Source organism: Arvicola amphibius, chromosome 3, assembly GCF_903992535.2.
Source record: "Arvicola amphibius chromosome 3, mArvAmp1.2, whole genome shotgun sequence".
In the NCBI taxonomy this organism is placed as follows: Eukaryota; Metazoa; Chordata; class Mammalia; order Rodentia; family Cricetidae; genus Arvicola; species Arvicola amphibius.
The window spans coordinates 175815096-175838123 of record NC_052049.1 but is presented as its reverse complement, the minus strand read 5'-3'; the positions used below and the strand labels follow the sequence as shown (position 1 = coordinate 175838123).

The 23028-nt window shown below is 41.6% G+C and overlaps 1 protein-coding gene across 2 annotated transcripts in view; it reads right to left on the bottom strand.

Moving 5' to 3' along the window:
* The window catches only part of Smarcc1 (SWI/SNF related, matrix associated, actin dependent regulator of chromatin subfamily c member 1), a 114672-nt gene extending 93502 nt beyond the window's left edge, over positions 1–21170 (bottom strand). The window contains exons 1-6 of one of the 2 annotated variants that reach the window (XM_038323332.1): positions 20737–21170; positions 17786–17905; positions 12875–12960; positions 6323–6404; positions 4052–4144; positions 28–97 (exon numbers count right to left, since the gene is read on the bottom strand). In XM_038323332.1, the coding sequence (XP_038179260.1) occupies positions 28–97; positions 4052–4144; positions 6323–6404; positions 12875–12960; positions 17786–17905; positions 20737–20928 (643 nt within the window). In that variant the 5' untranslated portion in view covers positions 20929–21170. The remainder of the gene's footprint in view (positions 1–27; positions 98–4051; positions 4145–6322; positions 6405–12874; positions 12961–17785; positions 17906–20736) is intronic. The other variant, XM_038323331.1, reaches the window with a different exon arrangement.
* Between the last annotated feature and the right edge of the window lie 1858 nt (positions 21171–23028).

The window sequence follows — 23028 nt, the reverse complement described above, 5'->3', positions numbered from 1 at the left end:
CAATACAATCTACAAAAGCTAACTTACCATCCTCTTGTGAGGAAGGACATGGATAAATATGGTGGGAAGCTTTTGACTTTTCATCAGTAAATGTCCCCTGCAAAGCAAGCAAACAAGTGACAGAAAAATAAGGCATATGGTAAGCAAACTATTAGATGCTGGATGCAAATGTTCTAAGAAATATAAAAGCACTGAGTTTTAAAAATAATTTTTAGTCAAGAAAAGAAATAGTGGTTAACAACAAAATATTGTTTACACATGTGTGTAAGGATGCATATTCTCATCCAAAATGCTCTGTGCCTCAAGTGTTTTTCAGATTTGGGACTATCTGTATAGACTTTATCAACTATCATTAATCCAAAACCAAAGAATTCTCTTTAAAAAAAAAAAAAAAACTCAAACATTTTGAGGGGTTTATTAGCATTCAAAGTGTTGAGAATCTTTACCAACATAAGCATACCTAAAGTTCTTCAAAGCATACCTAAAGTTCTTCAAATTCTTTCAAAGCCATCATAAAAAATGAGTGTGGAAATGCAACAACATAAGGATAACTGTAATATGTATTTACCTTGCAAAATTATAAGGTTTTAGCTAGATGTGTAACCTGAGAAACAAACAGGAACACAAAACAAAAATCCCAGGTTTCAAGTGTATACCCTAGTCTCAAACTCTTCGTCTTCTTGCCTTAGCTGTCCAGCACAAATGACTTCTATTGACTGACATGAATTTTGGCAAGTAAACTGGGACTACATCAATAACATACGGGACACCAAATCAAGCACAGTGTACATTATACATGTTACTGTCATTTTAAATCAATGATGGAAAACTATTACAAAAATTAAGATTATGGCCGGGCGGTGGTGGCGCACGCCTTTAATCCCAGCACTCGGGAGGCAGAGGCAGGCAGATCTCTGTGAGTTTGAGGCCAGCCTGGTCCACAGGAGCTAGTTCCAGGACAGGCTCTAAAGCTGCAGAGAAACTCTGTCTCGAAAAAAAAAAAAGAAAATTAAGATTATGGCTAGGCCAAAGACTACTAAATACATCTAGAATATGAATTCAAAGCCATTTAGACTAACAACCGCTTACATACAAACAAGGGAAAGTCATGCATTCGGTTTTAAGTAGCAACTCAAGGCATCCTCTGAATTTCTCCTTTAACAATTATTTACTCATTATTTCAATCCAAGAAACATAATGCCACTTCATTTATAGAAAACTAGGTAAGTAAAAAAATTTAGCACTAGCTGAAATAGCTATCTGCCTCATAAGATAAAAACTTCACAATAACTGTACTATTGATGTAGAGTTTTGAGTGGCCATTCACAGGTGGGAAAGGAGTACCAATGTCCACTGAGTATGAATCAATATACGATAGAACTTGCCCTGTGGAACCTGTCCCTGCTGCCTTGAACCTCAGCTCTGTGGTTTACTATTTAGATGGCACAGCAAGGTATTCTGTGCATGTCATCTGTGGAGTAAGAAATTCTGTTTTATGTGTATCGGTGTTTTGCCTACATGTATGGCAGTGTACCACCTGGGTGCCTGGTGCATAGGGAGGCCAGAAGAGGGTGTTGAATACCCTAGGACTGAAGAAACAAGATTGTGAGCTGCCATGTGAGTGCTAGGAATCAAATGGGGGTCCTCTGAAGAACTACCAGTATTATTACCCTGAGTTATTTTTCCAGTCTCATGATTTTTTTTTATTTATGTGTATGAATGTTTTGCCTGTATTTGTCTTTCAACGGTGTGTGCATGGTAACCACAGAAGTCAGAAGAGAACTTCAGTTGTGAGCTACTGTGTGGTTGCAGAAAACTGAATCTAGTTCTTTTTTATTATTATTTTATTTTTTAGTTTATTGAGACAAGGTTTCTCTGTAGCTTTGGTGCCTGTCCTGGAACTAGCTCTTGTAGACCAGGCTAGCCTCGAACTCACAGAGATGTGCCTGCCTCTGTCTCCTGAGTGCTGGGATTAAAGGTTCTTTACAAGAACAAGTGCTCTTAACCACTGAGACATCTCTCCAGCATGAAAAGGAGTAATAAACAATGGCTCTCTCTTAAGACTTTTGTTGGAACTCAGACTGATCTATAGAGTGACATCCAGGGCTATTATACAGATAAACCCTGTTTCAAAAAACAAAAACAAAAACAAAAACAAAAAAAAAAAAAAGAAAGAAGCTGGGCGGTGGTGGTGCACGCCTTTAATCCCAGCACTCGGGAGGCAGAGGCAGGCGGATCTCTGTGAGTTCGAGACCAGCCTGGTCTACAAGAGCTAGCTCCAGGACAGGCTCTAAAGCTGCAGAGAAACCCTGTCTCGAAAAACCAAAAAAAAAAGAAAAAAAAAAAAAGAAAAAGAAAAAAGTAGACTATTTTGGGGCTTGACAGATGGTTCAGAGGTTAAGGGTGCCCTCTACTTTTACAATGGACCTTGGTTCCCAGGTAGCAGCAGTTCCATGAAATCTGATGCTCTCTGACCTCAACAGGTACTCTCACATGCATACATTTTTAAATAAAAAATAAGTAAGCCTGTCTCAATGGCATATGCCTTTTATTTCAGTACTCAAGAAGCAGAGGCAGGCAGTTATCAGTGAGTTTAAGGCTAACCTCATCTACAAACCAGCAAGAGCTACACAGTAAGAACCTGCCTCAAATAAATAAATAGATAAATAAGATAGATTCCATGTGAGTCATTAACTCATTTAAAATGTCCCAGTGAAGTTGCGATTAGGGTTCAATGACAATACTATTATTAGTGACTACTGAGATTGATTCTCTGCAATTTTACGAAACCAGGGCTGGAGCTAGATAAAACTCCAATACAAGAGACTAGAACACATGAAGCCCTCCCTGGTTTTTAACTCCAGCAGCACTAGAAGACTTTTTGAAACCAGCTAGAAATGCTACTATTTCTCTCAATTGTGTTCTTATTTGTTAATAAACTAGTCACAATAAACATTAGAAAATAAGTAGGCATTACCTCCAGTAAAATTTGTAGAAATAATTCCTAACTTCAGCTTAAAGGCAAGAACAAGCAGGTTAATTTATTCTATTTCTGCCCTCTTAACAAGCACATGAAGCTAAGTTGCACTTGACTATCACATAATAAACAGACACCCCAAAAGAGAAAGGCTTTGATCTGTTGAAAGCAGTAATGCTTGTTCTACAAGGAAGGGAACTCACCACCCCACCAAACAACAGGCTGTACTATTTATACACTACACTGAGTTAGACTATTTGTATCTTTGGAAAGCATGTTACATGTAAGGGAAAGACAACAACATTTGTAATTATATAGCAGGAACTTTATGCATAAAATAAAACTATTTGCTTTTATGGATCATAAATATTTTACTAAAATATAAGACATATTTCAAATGTTATTCATTTTTGCAGCTGAAAAAAGGTATTTCATGAGGCTTCTTAACCAATTCTAGATCTCAGTAAAACACTGTCACAGAAATGTTATGCAGAAAATTATTTTGTACGTAGATATTCTCAGCTATCACAGGTTTCACTGTGGTAAAAAACTAGCATTACAGGGGGAAAAAAAAAACCAGCCTAAAATAAAGTAAGATGATGAAAACACCAGCAGCAGTGGAGAGTCTTGCTACACTACCTCAGTTGGTTTTGAAGCCCCACACTCAAGTAGCCTCCAATATCCAGGGTCATGCACTCTATGCATTCAAGCATACTTGTGCCATTAAGCGATCCTAGAAACCTGAATTTTTCTACTTGTTTTACAAAGAGGACATAAATACATTTGGCGGGGGGGGGGGGGGGGGGTAGTGTTAAAGTACATTTCACCTCCTGCAAGCAATAATCTTGCTACCAACTCTCTTTTGTGACCTTGCAGGTTCTGTTAGCGATTATATGGGCCACTGAAGTACGCAGTAAACTCCTAAGACGATCATAACTTATCCCACTGACTACTGACCTCCTACAGGGGTGCAGAAACTCAGACAAATCTTTCCTTTAAAGCAGACACACACAAAGTGCAAATTTTGGCATTAAAAAGTTAACTGCCCTGCACTGAAGTGATCATGGTTATTACCTGGTGCCGTTTGATGATATCTTTCAATTTATTAGCCAACTTCAAATCAATGTCTGGAATGAGGTAGATGTTGGGTCTAGTCAGACAATTGTTCTGAGAAAACAAAAAAGACAGACTTTGAAGTTCAAACGGTTCTGAAATGGTATGTACTCTGGCTATTCATCATCCTTACATTTTATTTTTTTTAATTTATGTGAAAATTGCTTACCAATGGCACACATGAAGTCATCAGACAAATATGTGGGGACTAGGGACTGAACTCAGGTCACCAGTCTTGGCAGCAAGTTCTGCCCACTAAGCCATCTCACAGATCCCTGAGTACTCATTATCTTAATGGCTGAACTTGACTTTCAAATCTTCATTTCTTAAGATAGAAAGACATCTTTTTTTTTTTTTGGTTTTTGGTTAAGACAGGGTTAGTGTAGCCCTGGCTATACTAAAACTCTTGTCTGCCTGCCTCTGCCTCCTATGTATTGTGATTAAAGGCTTGTTCCACCATGCCCATCTTGGAAGTCATTTTTTGATACACAATATGATACACAATAGTCTTATCTCAAAATAAAACCGAGATAGCTTAGTAAGCTACTTAAAATCATCCCTAAAACCCTTCTGCAGCTAAACAACTACTTCTGACAATCACTTGAAATGAACTGATTTCAAGGTCAGAAGCACCAGGTCTCCACTGCCAGCACTGGTCTACACAGTGAGACCCAGGATGCCAGAGCTACATGATGAGACCCTGTCTCAACCCCAACCACCACAATAAATAAATGAATGAATGAATGAATGAGTGAGTGAGTGAGTGAGTGAGTGAGTGAGTGAGTAAGTAAGTAAAGGTCGGGGGAGAAGATTCAGTGAGTGAAGTTCTGTGTACACAGAAGGAATTGATTTTGAAAGCCCAGTCGCCCACAGAAGCTGAGAGTAGTGGCACACATATGTGGACCAAGCTGATGTCTCTGAAACACAAGAGACAAGCTGTCATCCTATTGAGCTTCCTGGCCAGCACTAGCCAAAATGGCTGAGTACCAGGTTCAGTGACAGAGCCTATCTCAACAAGGGGCGGTAGAGAGATGTCTCAGCTGTTATTCCAGAGAACTCAAGTTCAACTGCTAGCACCCACACAGCAGCTCACTCCAGCTACAAGGAATCTGGTACCCTCTTCTGACCTCTGTAGGCACTGCACACAGTCCACAATCATACAAACAGGCAAACACTCAAATACATAAAACAAAAACAGAATTTTTTTAAAAAAATTAGGTGAGGGCTAGTGTAGTGAGATGGTTCAGCACATGGAACCAAGAGCTGTGCCTGTCAATCTGAGTTCCATCCCAGCACCCACATAAATGTGGAGAGAAAGAACTGACTCCCCAAGTTTTCTCTCACCCATAATTACACACATACACAAAAATCAACTTCTCAGTCAGGGAGGTGGAGGTGCAGGCGTTTAATCCCAGCACTTGGGAGGCAGAGGAAGTCAAATTTCTATTAGTTCAAGCCCAGCCTGTTGTCTAGAGTTCTAGGACAGCAAAGACTACAAGGAAACACCCTCTCTCTTTTTTTTTAAATAATATTTTTTATTGTGTTTATTGGCGTGAGGGGGTCAAATCCCTGAGAACCAGGCACTTCGTTAATCTAGCACACAGGAGGCAGAGGCAGGTGAAGCTCTATGCTCTATGGTTCCAGGTCAACTAAGGCTCCATTATGAGAAAACTGGCTTGAATAATAAATGAAATAAATAAAAATAGCACATTATTTCACCAAAAATGTCAGACACTAGTTGAGTATGGTGGCACAGACCTTTAATCCAGCAACCGAGAAGCAGAAGAATCTCTTATGAGTTCAAGGCCACCCTGATCTACACAGTAAGTTCCAGAACAGCCAGAACTAAAAACACAGTCTCAAAAATATGAAAATAAAAATAGTAAGAGACTGATGGTCTTTAAACGATCAGATGAATTATAGCTCTAATTCCCACACACACACAAAAACAGTAAGATTTCAGAAAATTCCTTTAATCTTTTGACAATCCAATAAAGACAATCTTAGAACTGAGGTGTACATATTAAAGAATAAAATAAAACCTCAACCCGAGCTAGTGACTCAGGCACCTAATTTAGGAATGGATGCTACTTTGAAGCAGGATCTGTAGGCCAGTCTGGGCCTAAAGAAGCCCTACCTAAAACATGATAGAAGGAAAAGAAAAATAGGAAAAGGAGGAAGGAGAAAGAAGAGGGGGAAGGGGAAGGGACAAAACCCAATTCTCCTACTTACTTGTACCAACGTTTTTTCAATGTTCATGAACATTTCAACATTACGATCCATTCGGGATGGATTCTGAAGATCAAATCTGCGCCTAATAAAGAAAAAAAAGCCTTTACTAAGTCCATCTTCAGTCTTACAGACAAGTAGAAAACTCCATTTTAGAATTAAACTCAAATGAATTAGAAAGACTTGGAAACTAAGCTAGCACTGTATAAAGTATATAGAGATAATCTCTCAGTACTACGAGAATACACACTATCAATATCATAATAGACAATACTTTGAGCTGGTAAGACGGCTCAGTGAGTAAAGGCACCTGCCTTCAATCCTGATGACTAGAATTCGATCCACAGAACTCACACAGTGGGAGAACGGACTCCAAAATTTGTCCTCAGATCTCCACTCATACACACACACACACTCAGACCTCCACTCACACACACACACACACACACACACACACACACACACACACAGATACATACAAAGTTAAAAAAAAAAATCACTGAAATTTTTTTAAAAGTGATACGCCAGTCAAAATGAAGTAGCAATGCTATTCCTATTGTCTTTCAGTCTAAGCTATATTACATGATACAAAAAGATGTTCACCAGGCTGGGGACACAGCTTGTGATAGAATGCTTGCTTAACATAAAGTGTTGGTTTCAACCCCAAACACTACAAGGGAAGAACTGTAAAATAACGCAGTTCAGATTTAAGAAAAGGGAATCATCTAATCTAAGGATAAGGGAAGTTTACTTAAACTATATAAGCTTAAAAGGGACTTTGCTCAAGGCTGGCATAACGTTTCTGCAGTCGATGACAAGGCTGACAAACTCAAAACCATCCCTAGTACCAACATGGTAAACTGACTCCAAAGCTGTACTCTGACCTCTGCATGGGTGGTGCACGTGCTCATGCACAGACAAAAGTAAAAATGTTTAGTTATTGTGCTACCAAGCATGGCAGTGCACACCTTTAATCCCAGCAATCAGGAGGCAGAGGCAGGTGAATCTCTGAGTTCCAGGCCAGTCTAGTCTACACACTGAGTTTCAGAACAGCCAGGACTACAAAAAACAAACAACAAACTCACAAAGGGGGACGAATTTTAATTATAAGACAGAAAGTACAACACATACAAATGGGTATCATACACGTATGAAAGTCAGAGAAACTGTTCACGACTCTGCAAATGAAGCTGAAAGCTATGCCAATTTCTCAGCCCTGGCTAAGCACCCACATCAGTGGGTTCACGACTGCCTCTAACTCCAGCACCAAAGTATTTGGTGCCTTCTTCAGGCCTCCGTTGACACCTACACTCACATATACAAACACCTAGACATACACACATACATACATACATAACCAAAAATTAAACACATATACATAAAAAATAAAAATTTTATCTATCAATAAGCCATATTGAATTTTATTCTAAAGTGTACTAGCAAATTCCAAAACATGGTCACATATTCATCTCCAGCACATAGGGAAAAGTAAATGCAGGACTCAACAATGAAAGAGTACTCACAGACAACATCCTTAGCCCATGAATCAGGTACCCTAAAAGCAGATCCATGAAAAGACTTCTATAGTCAGTCTTTATAGGACATAACACAAACTTACTAAATAGGTGAGTGGGGAGATCAAAAATCAGTTAAAAAAAAAAACTTTTATGGCCGGGCGGTGGTGGCGCACGCCTTTAATCCCAGCACTCGGGAGGCAGAGGCAGGCGGATCTCTGTGAGTTCGAGGCCAGCCTGGTCTACAAGAGCTAGTTCCAGGACAGGCTCTAAAAAAGCTGCAGAGAAACCCTGTCTCGAAAAAAAAAAAAAAAAAAAAAAAAAAAAACAAAAAACTTTTATGATAAAGATAAACTATGAACTTTAAAAACCCATCACCAAAGGGTTTAACGTCAGGAAATAAAGGGTGGAAAAAAATCCTAGAGTCACTCACACCTAGAAACAGGTAGTCACACACTAAGAGAGATAGGTCTACCATACCTAAGCCACTGAAAGTCACTTTCAACTACAGGAACAGCCTACAGTGGTACAGGTACAGTGGTGGCGCACGCCTTTAAACCCAGCACTTGGGAGGCAGAGGCAGGCGGATCTCTGTGAGTTCAAGGCCAGCCTGGTCTACAAAAGCTAGTTCCAGGACAGGCTCTAAAGCTACAGAGAAACCCTGTCTCAAAAAAAAAAAAAAAAACAACAAATCAACAACAGGTACAAATTTGAGAATATGACAGCTGGTTTGAATCCTTGTTAGATTGCATTTTGAAGCCTATGTTAATTGAAGAAAGCATTTAATTATGCCATTTAACACATACATTCTCCACAGCTATCTTAGTGCTAGAGGCAACCCTCGGGCCACCATTCCTCATAGAAACTTGAGGATAATCTGGAGAACTATTTATTTTAATTTTTTTATGGCTTATTTAACTTTATTTTATGTGCATTGGTGTGAAGATATCAGATCCCCTGGAACTGGATTTTCAGACAGTTGTGAGCTGCCATGTGGGTGCTGGGAATTGAACCTGGGTCCTCAGGAAGAGCAGTCAGTGTTCTTAACCACTGAGCCATCTCTCCAGCTCCCAGAGAACTATTTTTGTAGAAACAAATTTCATGTGTTTCAAGCTGGCCTCAAGTCACCATGTGGCTGAGGATCCTTAACTCCTCCTGATCCTCCTGCCTCACCTTCCTAATGCTGAGACTATAAACTCGTACCAAAGACCCATCTTTGAACACTTTTTGAAAATGCACATTAACAAGAGGTTACTTTTCAGAACCTATTACAAAGAACTCAAATAAAAAGTCTGATTTTAAAATGAAGAAAACCCAAACGTAAACAGTATGCAAATGGCCAACGTGGAAAGTTTGACACCCAGATCCATCAAGGAAATGCAATTCAAAATCTCTTCTATCCTAAGTATCATCAGTTGTCACTGACAACCTAGAGTCATTTGAGAAAAATCTCAATTGAGAGATTAGCCTGTGGCCATGACTGTGAGAAATTTTTAGATTGATGTGGGGGCCCTGCATGAGTTCCTGCACTAAATACCTTCAGTAATGGATTGTGACCTGGAAGTACAGGCCAAATAAACCTTTTCAAACCCATTCTAGTCAGAGTATTTAATCAGTGCAGTGGTTGAATGGGAATTCTTGTCCTCATTTAGTCAAGTATTTCATATGGATTAGGAAGTAGACCTTGGTGACGAGGGTGTCACTAGGAGCAGGCTTTGAGCTTTCAAAAGCCTATTCCGGCTCATTGTCTTTCTCTCTGTCAGCTGCTTGAGGATCAGGATGAGAAGATCACAGCTACTGCTCTAGCTCCCCACCATAATAACCATACAAGTCCCGAAATTAAAAACTGTCTTTATAATGGTTGCCTTGGAGGCTGGAGAGATGGCTCAGCGGTTAAGAGCCCTGACTGCTGTTCAGAGGTGCTGAGTTCAATGCCCAGCAACCACGTGGTGGCTCATAACCATCTCTGATGAGATCTGGTGCCCTCTTCTGGCCTGCAAGCATACATGCAGACAGAATACTGTATACATAATAAATAAATAAATAAATAAATAAATAAATAAATAAATAAATAAATAAATAAATCTTTTTTAAAAATTAATAAAAAATAATGGTTGCCTTGGTCATAGAGTCTCTTCACAGTAACTAACAGTAACCAAGACACACAGCAACAGAATCAAACTACATCATCTTGGTTACAAAGACTATAAAAGAAAATAATAATAATGATAATAATAGGATAATGGAGAAACAGAACTCTTAATTTGTTGGAAGAAATGTTAATGAAGCTAAACCTAGTGGCTCAGGACTACATCCCGACTTCTCAAGAAGACAGAGGCATCGTGATATAAACTCAAGGCCTGCCTATCTGTCTGTCTAGCAACTTAGTGAAACTGTGTCTGTCTGTCTAGCAACATAGTGAGACTGTGTTTAAAAATACTTTTTAGTCAGGTATAGTGGTTCACTAGGGAAGGAGGGGCAGGCAAGTTCTCTGAGTACTAAGTCTGTCTAGTCTACAGAAAAGTTCCAGAACAGCCAGGGCTCTGAAACAGAGAAACCCCATCTCAAAAAACAAATGATTAAAATAAATAAACAAGAATTTTTAGGGGAAAAAAATTTAAGCAGAATGGGCTGAGGGTGTAGCTTAGCTGTAAAGCATTTGGCAAATGCTCAAAACTCTAGGTAGAGTTCCAAGTAGTGAAAAAAAGAGAGAGAGAGAAAGAAAAACAAGTGAGCTCAGCAATTTAAACAGTGTATGTTTTAGTTTTATTTGGTTCAAGGGGTTACAGTCCAAAATCAGAGAAGCAAAGACAAGAGGAACTGTAACGGAGAGAACAGAAGTGCAGGTGATAGCTTATTTCTTGTGGCTTGCTTAGCTTGCTTTCTTATCCTTTGTCATCCCTAGATCACCTGCCAAGGGATCAATAAAGGAAATGTCCTACAGGCTTGCTACAGGCAATAAAATAGGGGTATTTTCTCAATTAAGGTTCCTTCCTCTCAGATAACTCTAGCTTATATCAGACTGACCAAAAAGAAAAAAGAAAAAAGAAAGAAAGGCAAAACCAACAAGCAAAATTTTTTTGTATGGCTCCTCGAAAACTTAAAATTACCCAAACCATAAAACACAGATAGACATGTCATTCCTGGGTATATGCAGTGACATAAGTCAGTGCAATAGCTGCACTCATTTCTACTGCAGTCCTGTTGACAATAGTCCAGATGGGTTATTACATACAGGGGTAAACAGGTGGGAAGGGGAATCATCTAATGAAAACAGAAATTATACTATAAAAGTGACCTAGAGATTGATGATAAAAAGCCAGCACAGGCAGGGTATGGGGGTGTATGCCTTCAATTCCAGTACTCTGGAGACAGAAGGAGGCTGGTTTCTTGTAAGTTTAAGGCCAGCCTAGTTAGTGTACACAGGGAGGAGTTCTGGGCCATACAGGACTATACAGTAAGAGTCTGTCTCAAATGAAATGCCAAACCACTAAACACATACAACAGAGAGACAGAGACAGAGAGACGGAGCGCACAACAGCACTGTGGTCTTCAACTGTAGTCATCTCCAAAGAACACAAAGATTTTTACTCAGATTCAAAACATGGATGAGCTGGGACGTAGTGGTGCACGTCTTTAATCTCAGCACTCAGGAAGCAGAAGCAAGCACTTTTCTGTGAGTCTGAGGGCAGCCTGGTATACAGAGTGAATGGTAGGACAGGCTACAAAAGTACACAGAGAAACCCTGTCTCAAAAACCCCCCGAAAAACAAATGGATGAAAAACAGAAAATAAACTAAGGAATAGCCAGGCAGTGGTGGCACAAGCCTTTAATCCCAGCACTTGGGAGGCAGAGACGGATGCCTCTCTGTGAGTTCAAGGCCAGCCTGGTCTACAAGAGCTAGTTCCAGGGCTAGAGAGATGGCTCAGAGGTTAAGAGCACTGGCTGTTCTTCCAGAGGTCCTGAGTTCAACTCCCAGCAACCATATGATGGCTCACAACCATCTGTACTGAGATCTGGCGCCCTGCTCTGGCATGCGGGAATACATCGAGGTGGGATGTTGTATACATAATAAACAAATCTTTTTTTGTTTTTTTTAAAGATTTCCTTTTATTATTTCTAATTATATATGTAAGTGAGAGTAGAGGTTATATACAATATTCTGTCTGTGTGTATGCCTGCAGGCCAGAAGAGGGCACCAGACCTCATTACAGAGGGTTGTGAGCCACCATGTGGTTGCTGGGAATTAAACTCAGGACCTCTGGAAGAGCAGTCAGTGCTTTTAACCTCTGAGCCATCTCTCCAGCCCAATAAATAAATCTTTAAAAAAAAAAAAAAAAAAAAGAGCTAGTTCCAGAACAAGCTCCAAAGCTACAGAGAAACCCTGTCTCAAAAAAAAAAAAAAAAAAAAAAAAAAAAAAAAAAAAAAAAAAAAAAAACAGAAAAAAAGAAGCTAAGAAATATTGGTTATGTTTATAATAGGACTCCAAAAATTTAAAAAAGAGGAGCCAGCAAGATAGCTCAGTAGGTAAAGTACTTGCCCCTCAAGCCTGGCAACCTGAGTTCCAACTCCATCACATAAAGGTGAATGGAGAAGGCCCACTCCACAGTTGGTCTCTGCACATACATTATTATGTACATACACACAAAATTTTACATTCATCTCCCAGTACTACAAAAACTAAATATATTATTTACCTAATAGAGTTGTAATTTTTCTTGAATGTAAGAAAAAAATGAAAGTGAGCTCTTTATGGTGTCTGAGAAGTTTAGAGACTTACAGAGATCTGTCTGCATCTGGCCCAAGTGCTGGTATGAAAAGGGTACACCACCACACCTGGCTGAAACTACACTCTTGAGGAATAAAAGACTAAAAAAATTAAATACAAAAAAATTAAATACAGAAAATTGATTTTTTAAAAACAGATCTTACCTTGTCATTAACAATATTCTTCCAGAATTCTCTATACACAAGGGAATATGATTTCACATCAAGTAATATCACATTAAAACATGCAAATAAATTTTAAAAAAAACTTACCACCCCTGTTCATTTTTGTACTTGTAAGCAGCCCCAAGAATGTGACACAAGGTGCCTCCAGCTTTGAAATCCATAAAACATTTTGCCTAGAGATGACAAATTGCACAAGAGGAAAATAAAAGTTCTCATCCAACCATTCATTTTATACTTTAAACTCAACTAAAGGACTCCTGCATGTTAAAATAAAATGTTTTACCAGTGAAATACACTGTCAGGCCTCTTTTCTTATCCAGGTTCTCAGGTACCCTGGCTAACCTTAATCTCACTCTGAGCCCAAGCAACCTTAAACTTTAACCTCAGCCTCCTCAGTAACCCAGATTATATGCTTCAACCACCAGGTCTGACTCACTACCTGATTTATTTATTTATTCACTTACTTATTTTGAGTGTGTGTTTTCAAGACAATGTTTTTCTGTGTAGCACTGCCTGTCCTGGAACTCACTCTGTAGACCAGACTTGGCCTCAACTCCGTTATCTTCCTTCCACTGCCAAGAGTGCTGGAATTAAAGATGTGTGCCCCCACCTCCCAGCTACTTCTCTTTTTTTAAATCGGGGTCTCCTTTAGCCCATGCTGGCTTCCAATGAGCAATGCAGCTCAGACTGACTTTAATCTTCCTTCTACCATCCCACTGAATTCATCCTTACTGAATCCAGAAGAATGAACCACAACATCAGGCTAAACAAGACTTCCCCACCAAGTTTTAAAATTATATTTACTGAAGCCCTGAGTGGTGGTACATGGCTTTAATCCCAGCAATCAGGAGACAGAGGCAAGCAGATGTCTGTGAATTCCAGGCCAGCCTGGTCTACAAAGTGAGTTTCATGACAGTTGGAGCTGTTACACAGCCATCTCGAAACCCTGTCTTTAACCGCCCCCCATAAAAGTTACATTTACTGGGCTAGAGAGACAGCTCAGCACTTTTACTTTTGCAGAGGACGTAGTGAAATTACCTACACTCGCGTGGTGGCTCACAACTATCTACAACTCCAATTCTAGAAGATCTAAGGCTCTCCTGATTTCTAGAAGCCCTGCGCTCAAGCACACAAACCTGCACTCAGACAGACCCATATACACAAAATAATTTAAAATTTTTTTTAAAATAGCCAGGCTGTGGTGGCGCACGCCTTTAATCCCAGCACTCGGGAGGCAGAGGCAGGCGGATCTCTGAGTTCGAGGCCAACCTGGCCTACAAGAGCTAGTTCCAGGACAGACTCTAGAAACTACAGAGAAACCCTGCCTTGAAAAAAAAAATTTAAAAATAAATAAATAGCTGGCAGTGGTAGCGCATGACAAACCCTTTAATCCCAGATTCAGGAGCCAGAGGAAGGGAGATCATTAGGAGGCCAGCATGGTACACGGTAAAACCTACCTCAAAAAAACAAAACTACAACAAAAATATCTTTGCTTTGTATTTGTCTTTCTCATTCGATTTTATTCTACAGTATTGCAATCCAGAACAATTTCTTTCATTTGAGAAAATGCTTCATTCTATTTTGAGAAGAAGAGAAATACATCTGGTCCTACTGGCACTAAGCCATGAATTATTTTTAATTATGGTTTATGACTAAAAATATTCCCTATTCCCTAAACCCTTTTAGTAAATGATGGTTTAGTTCCCAGAACTTAAAACCCTCATGTCTACAGTCCCTTGTAATGTCATTTTGGATGACACTTTGGATGACACTTATATTAGGAATAAGAAAAGAATGGGAATCATTTGAAAAAATAAATACCTTTCTTATTTGTTCCTGAGACAAGGTCTTACTACACAACTCTGACTATCCTGGAACTCACTATGTAGAACAGGCTGGCCTTGAATTCAGATATCCACCAGTCTCTGCCTCCCAAGTGCTGGGATTAAAGGTCCACATCTCTATACCAGACTTTAAAAAAGAAAACAAAAAACTTTGTTTTCGAAAAGCCAGAGCTAAAGATCCTATCTCAAAAATAAAAATATAAAACAAAATGAACTTTATGCAGATCTTACTCTAAATCATATAACATTTGAGAAATACTACATAATTATTATATTATTACTATATCACTACGTAATTTTTAATTTGTATATGGGTGTTTTGCCTGCATGTATGCAAGTGCACTACGTGCATACCGACACACAGAAACACAAACAGACATGTAAATAAAGATTAAATATGAAGTCTTTTTAAAAAAAAATTTTATTAGTTGGGAATGGGTAACATGAAATTTTAACTTCAGCACTTAGAAAACAGAGGCAAAACCAAGGTTCAAGGCCAGTCTGTTCTACAGAGTGAGTTCCAAGACAGGCAGGACTACAGAAAGAGACTGTCTCAAAAAAAAAAAAAATAAATTAAAATAAATTTCCATTTATAAGCCAGAAGTGATAGTGTATGCCTTTATTCCTAGCACTCAGGAGGCAGAGGCAGGTGACTATGAGTTTGAGGAAATTCTGGTCAACATAGTGAGTTCCAGGACAGCCAAGGCTGTGCGGAAAGACCCTGTCTGAAAAGACAAAAACAGAACTATTCTGTGTACATTTGGCTTGTGTGTGGGTACGGCACAGAAGTGCCGCGGCAGAAGTGTGCTCATAAGATAGTGTGAGGGAGCTTGTTATCCTTCTTCCACCATACAGGTTCCCGAGAAACAGCTCAGGGTGCACAGCACGGTGCCAAGAGCTTTCAACTGCTTCATCATTATCGCTCTGTCCCGATATGATGTGAAAAGTATAAAACTGGGGAAGATGGAGGGAATGAGAGGAGGGGAGGGAGTGGGAACTGGGATTGGTATCTAAAATGAAAAAGATACCTTGTTTTTAAAAAAAAAAAATTTTTAAAAAGTGCAAAAAAGAGGTATAAACTATACTGACCTTTAGTCTGAGTCAGTCAAACAAGATTATTACAGAATTTGCCAAAGACCTAAGCTCAAAAACCAGAAAGAAAATGGTCTTCAATTCCGAATAAGCACACCTTTCCTCTGGCTCTGTACTTCAGTACTTCAGGTATCTGACTATTCAGGACAGGCATCCTGTTAATTATTTCCCTTTTATACATTTATTTACTTATTTTGTGTGGGAGAGAGGACCACAGGTCAAGGAGCCTTCTACCAATACGATGACCCGAGTCTGGTCCCTGTTACCCACATGGCAGGAGAACCAACTCCTGGAAGTTGTCCTGACCTTCCCTTCACATGCACGCTATGGCAGGCATGTGCCAGCACACATACAGTCACACACTAATTAATAGACTAAAGTTAAATTTTTTCTTGATTTTTTGATTTATTTCTCTGTGTAGCCTTAGCTGTCCTGGAATTCGCTCTGTAGTTCAGGCTGGTCTCAAGCTCAGAAATCTTCTTGCCTTTGTCTCTGAGGTGCTGGGATTAAAGGTATATGGCACCACTGCACAGATATTTAAATTTTTTTAATTAAAAAAAATATTGGTGGTGAACGCCTTTAATCCCAGTACTCAGGAGGCAGAGGCAGGTGGATCTCTGTGAGTTCAAAGCCAGCAGGCTCCAAACTACAGAGAAACCCTATCTCAGAAAACAAAACAAAACAAAAAAACAAAAAAACCCACATGGGGCTAGAGAGAATTTTCAGTGGATAAGAGCACTGGCTGCTCTTCCAGAGGACCTGGTTCAATTCCTGACACCACATTGCAGCTCACAACTGTCTGTAACACCGGTTCCAAGGGATCTGACAACACCTTTACACCAATGCATATAAAATTAAAAACAAAAACACAAAATATACTCGTCACAAGAGTCTAACAGACAAGTATCAGTATATACAGCACAGCAGACTGACAATCATAACACAAAAATATTGAGTCTTCATAGTTGTTGCAGAGTCTAAAACACATTACACATTAAATGACACAGCAGGCAAGAATTCTACCACTAAACAGGATAACAGAACATGCTTGTAATCCCAGCTCATGGAAGTGAAGGCAAAAGGATCAGCTAGCCTCCCATACAGAGGCAGTTCCAGAGCTGTATCAAAAAGAAACAAAACACTTCTCTGTACAGTTGTTGTGTCCACCCCTACCCCAATCACAATAGCAAGGGAAATCAGCCACAGGTGACACTTCAAAATACAGAAACTGAGCCCAAGGGCTGGAGAGATGGCTCAGAGGTTAAGAGCACTAGCTGCTCTTCCAGAGGTCCTGAATTCAACTCCCAGCAACCACATGGTGGCTCACAGCCGTCTATAATCAGATCTGGTGCCTCTTCTGGTGTATATATGTTTAACAGAACATTGTATGCATAATAAATAAATAAATCTTTTTAAAAAAAGAAAAAAGAAAAAAAAAAAGAAACTGAGCCCAGCAGTGACAACACACACCTTTACTCCCAGCACTAGGGAGGCAGAGCCAGGTGGACTGATTTTGAGGCCACCCTGGCCTACACAAAAGTCCCAGGACAGCCAAGGCTAATATACAGAGAAACCCTGTCTCAAAAAAAAAAGAAGAGGAGGAGGAGGAGTAGCAGCAGCAGCAGCAGCAGCAGAAGCAGCAGGAGCAGCAGCTGAAGATCCTATGTAACATGTACTCTGTAGAAGGAGCAGCGGGCAGCTTCCCACCACCCAGCTAGCTTTATACCCGAAATAATTACATGGAAACTAAGCACTGCCTGGACCATTAGTTTTAGCCTCTTACTGGCTAATTTTCAAATCTTGCTTTAAGCCATATTTAGTAATCTGTGTAGCACCACAAGGTGGTCGCTTACCAGGAAAGATCTTAACCTGTTTCTCGGAGAGGAGAGACATGGCGACTGACTATGGCAACTGCCTCACTGCCTTCTTCCCAGCATTCCGTTCTGTTTACTCCGCCTACCTAATTTTCTGTCCTATCAAAGGGCCAAGATTGTTTTTTTATTAACCAATGAAAGTAACACATAGACAAATGACCCTCCTCCATCAGTACTCATGTACTTACAGGTAGTTTGGTGAAAGCCGGGTTGGTGACATGCTTCCCAAAGGCATCTTCTTGGAACTGAAGAAGCTGTACCACCAGTCCAGCCAGCGCTTTATTGGTAGGAGCATCTGCATGAACATACTGCAAGAAAAAGACAGGGATTCAAACACAGCTACACCTGATGCTGGAGGGAAAGCTACTTTACCTCCTATTACCTATTAAGTAATGCCACAACACCAAATTTTAGGTGTATGAAACACAATTCTCCACGGCAAAGAATCATAATCATAAAGAACATACATGTGCATAATTTTAAAACTTATTTATTTTCTTTTCTTGAGACAGAGTTTCTTTTTGTACTCCTGGCTGTCCTGGAACTCAGAGATCCACCTGCCTCTGCTTTCAGAATGATGAGATTAAAAGCGTGCACCACCACCGCCTGGCCTGTATGTGTATTCTTTAAAGCAGATAAAGTATGCTGAAGAGATGATGGTTCAGCAGTCAAGACATGGTAGTTCAGAAACATCTAACTCCAGTCTCAGGAGATCCCACGCCCCTTCTCCTGACCTCAGAGGACACAGGCATGCAGGTGGTACACATACATACATGCAGGAAAAGCACCCATAAACAAAAAAAAAGACAAACCAGCAGTAGAGACAAGGTAGTTTCATGACAAGGAAAGCATAATTAATGAATTAAATGCAAAACCTGTGATAGGGCTGAGGAGAGAGAAGGCTCAGCACTTAGAAGCATGGCTGCTCTTCCAGAGGATCCAGGTTTGATTCCCAGATCACACATGGGAACACAAAACCATTGCCAACTTTAGTTCCAGATGATCCAAATTATCTGGCACACTTTGGCACACACACACATATATGCAAGCAAAACACACACCTATCAACCAAAATTAAATTTTTAAAAAAATATTTGAGGCTCATTCTTATAATCCCACAACTCTAGAAATGGAAGAATCAGGAAGGAATTGAAGACCAGAGGCCACAGAGTTCTGGGGCTTCTGAACTGTAGTGATTTTGGGTCTTTTGTTTTTCTGAAGTCTTATGTAGGCCAGGACGGCCTCAAAAGAAGAGACCTTCAATGTCTCATTTGTTTCATATTAATTGCTGAGACTTAAATTTCTGTCTGGTGCTGGAGATGGCTCAACAGGTAAGAGTGTTTGCTGCTTTTCCAAAGGACCAGAGCTGAGTTCCCAGCACCTGTATCATATGTAGCTTACAACTGTCTTTACCTAATTCCAAGGAATCAGATGCCTCTTCTGGTTTCTGTGGACACCCACATGAAGGTCACACACACAATTAAATAAACTTTAAATTTATATGTTCTAAATGCATTCTTAAATAATACAGAAATGCTTAGTGAATCCAGGGTAGTGGTGCACGCCTCTAATTCCAGCACTAGGGAGACAGGCAGGAGGATCTCTGTGAGTTCGAGGCCAGCCTGGTCTACAGAGCAAGTTTGAGGACAGCCAAGGCTACACAGGGAGACCCTGAAGAGGGGAGACATAGAAATGCTTTAGTGTACACCAAGCACAAATGAGTCAACACTATTTCTGCGTTTAAATAAAGCCTTACAAGCACAGTCACTTCTCAAAACACCCAAGATCCCTGTCAAACAACAACAGTTCACCCACCAAGCTGGGGACCAAGCCAACAGGTCAGGAACTAGTTTGTTTTTGTTTTTTTTACTCTTCTGAGATAGTATCTCATGTTGGTAGCCCCAGCTTGCCTTTGAGCTCCCTGTGTAAGAGAGGAAAACCTTGAACTTGTGATCTTCATGCTTCTACCTCACAAAGGATTAAAGATGTGAGCCACCAGTACCAGCTTTCATGGGGTGCTGGGGTTCAAACCCTGGACCTAACCCTTGCTAAGTGAACACTACAAAATGATTTAAATCCCGAGGTGCTAGTTTAATATTTCATTCATTTGACAAAAACTTATTCAGCAACTATTAAGGATGATACAGTTAAGCATTAACTATGATCGAGAACATATCTCAAACCCATCCTGGGGTCTCGATGGGGAAAACGCTGCTGAATTTGAGGAAGTGTTTTGGAGTCATTCTTCAACACTGGCATAGTGGGGCAATTTTACTATACCTATAGCTGGGGCGGTAAGATAAAAGGCACTGACCACCAAGACTAAGTTCGATTCCTGGACCAATTTGGTGTGAGAATCTCTTCGCTTAAGTTGACATCCACAGAGAAGCGGGATGCACCCCACCAAAATAGATAAAATGTAATTAAAAAATTAACAAAGGTTAAATTACAACTTTTTGAAACAACTGACTCAGCAGAGTGTACATTCGAAAATAGAAGAAACAAGGGAGGTTTGTCAAAAAATAAACATTACAAAGAAAGCAGATATAAACGGAGCTCTCGCTGAAGGGCGTTAACTTTTGTACTCATATCTTTACACATCACAAAAAGTACAATAAAGTGAAAACCCAATCACTTTGTCCTGTATCAAGCCTATTGCAGGGTTTAAATCTACATTAACTCGCAAGGCCAATCATCCAAGGTTCCTTAGCGAATGGACCCTGAGTAGCAAGCCCTTAATTACCGAACCGCTTAGAAATTGGTGTCTAAACAAAACTTCAAGCTACTTTTACCACGCTGGGCTCAGTCTTTTATGCTCTTTGTTCACACACCTAAGGCAGCTAACAAAGACCAGAGACACACGCCCTGCGACTCTGCCGAGCTCCCGTTGCTTCTGCACAGAAGAAGCGTGCGAGCTGGGGCTTCCCACGCGTGTGGGTGGGCTCGAGAGAGCCAGCAGCAAAGGCCTGTCCCGCCGCGTGTCTACAGCCGCCCGCGGGGGCGTGGCGAGAGGCGAGCCAGCCTTTGTTGTCCCGCGTGGCGCGCGGGGGGAGGGGTGGCCCGAGACTCGCGAGGCCCGCAGCCACCACCAGCCCCCGTCGCGTGGCTCCTCGGTCCCCACGGGCGCGCGCGAACTCACCTTCTTGTAGTGCTTGCCCAGCCAGACTCGCACCGAATCCAGCTGGGACACCGTATCCGGGCTTTCCCAAAACTTGCTGGCAGGGCCCCCGTCCTTCCGCCGGTACACGGCCAGGCCCGAGGCCGCCGCCGCACCCCCTGCACCCACGGCGCCTGCTGCCGCTCCCGGACCGCCGCCCGCTGCCGCGGCCATGGTCACCGTCCGTCGTCTCCACCGCCGGCCTGGCCCTCGCGGCGTTTCCCGTTCGCACCCGCGCGCGCGCGCGCAGATGCCACCTCCTCCTCCTCCTAGCCCCGCCCAGCCAACCCTCTTCCGGCGGCGAGGCCTGGCCACGCCCCTCCTAGACACCGGAGCCCTAACGGACTAGCTGGGAGAGCAGACATACGCATGCGCAGCACACTGTTAGCCCCCACAACAAGAGGCTCTACCTGCCTCTTCCGCCCGCCTTTCGGGACCAAGTTCCAGTCACAGCTCTTCGTGAGCTCCCGGGCTTCCTGAGTCCGGTCGTTAGGCGGTCAACAGCCCGAGGAAATTCTGTGTCACGCCTAGTGGCATCGGTCTCGGGTGTTCAGTGCGGTGTGCAGTCCCCACAGTCCTGCTACACCCGGGGCCGCGTCCCGCCTTGGAAATCCAGTCCCAGTCTAGCTCGTAGCTTCGGCTTCACACACCTCCGAGCGCTCATTGATGTCTCTCGAGCCACCTCAGCTAGTTTCTGCCTCCTCGGCCTACTGCCTGCTGCTTCCGTGACCTCGAGATTATCTTCCCTTATGATACTCGCAAGCGAGGCAAGGCGCTCTCAAATTCGTCACTTCAAAGTTTTCCAGCAAACCGTCCCTGACTGAACCGCCAATCACACATCAACCAGATGGTTTCTTTGTAGTTTTCGCCAAAACCTGGTGTTTTATTCATAGGTGTATCCTCGGCGTGGGGAACAGGACGTTTTGTCTTCACGGGCTCAGTAAATATTTAATGAATGATGATCTATATGAAGGCTGAGTTTGAATTATTAACAGTGACTGACTGTATGGGGAACGTGAACATCATCCTCTATAATGTTGAAGCTCTAAGTGACCAACAAAGTCTGATGAGGTTTTCGACCTTTAAAAAATGGTAGTCTGGGGCTGGAGAGATGGCTCAGAGGTTAAGAGCACTGGCTGCTCTTCCAGAGGTCCTGAGTACAATTCCCAGAAAACCACATGGTGGCTCACAACATCTGTACTGAGATCTGGCGCCCTCCTCTGCATGTGGGCACACATGGAGGCAGAATGGTATATACATAATAAATAAATAAACCTTTTTTTTTTTTTAAAAAAAAAAAAAAAAAGGTAGTCTGGCGGTGGTGTCGCCTGCCTTTAATCACAGAAGCAGAGGCAGGCAGATCTCTTGAGTTTGAGGCCAGCCTGGTGTACAGAACAAGTTCCAGGACAGCCAGGGCTACACAGAGAAACCCTGAAAGAGAGGTGAGGTGGGTGGGGAGTGAATAGAATGTAGTCAGAAAAGATGGGGAACTCGAGACACATACCTGAAACAGAGGCACTGACCATGAGAAAGAACACTCAGTGAAAGACCCTTGGGGGCTGGAGAGATAATGGCTCACCTAAGATATGTTAAGAGTACCGACTGCACTTCCAGAGGACTGGGTTCAATTTCTAGCACCCACATGGCAGCTAACAACTGTAACTCCAAGATATGACACCCCTCACACAAAGATACATGCAGGCAAATACCAATGTACATAAAATAAATTATTTTAGTCAGGCAGAGTGGGGTGCATGCTTTTAATCCTAGCACTCGGGAGACAGAGGCAGGCAGATCTCTGTGAGTTCGAGGCCAGCCTGGTCTACAAGAGCTAGTTCCAGGACAGGCTCCAAAGCAACACAGAGACCCCTTGTCTCAAAAAAAAAGAAAAAAAGGACTCTTGAAGATGTGCAATAGAACTGTTGAGGGCTGACTTTGCCGCCTTTTTTTTCCCCCAAGATTTATTATGTATTACAGTATCCTGCCTGCATGTATGCCTTCAGGCCAGAAGAGGGTACCCAATCTCATTACAGATGGTTGTGAGGCACCATATAGTAGCGGGGAATTGAACTCAGGACCTTCTGGAACAGCAGCCCGTGCACTTAACCCTCTGAACTATATCTCCAGCACCGACTTTGCCTCTTGAGCACCGGGAAAGCAAGCTTCACCTGAGGAAGGAACATGATGAGGTTGTATACATGAGGAAGGTTGCAGTCCATGAGTATGAAGGGTCATTTGGGGAAATGTGGACTCTGAGCTGATTGTGGTGGCACA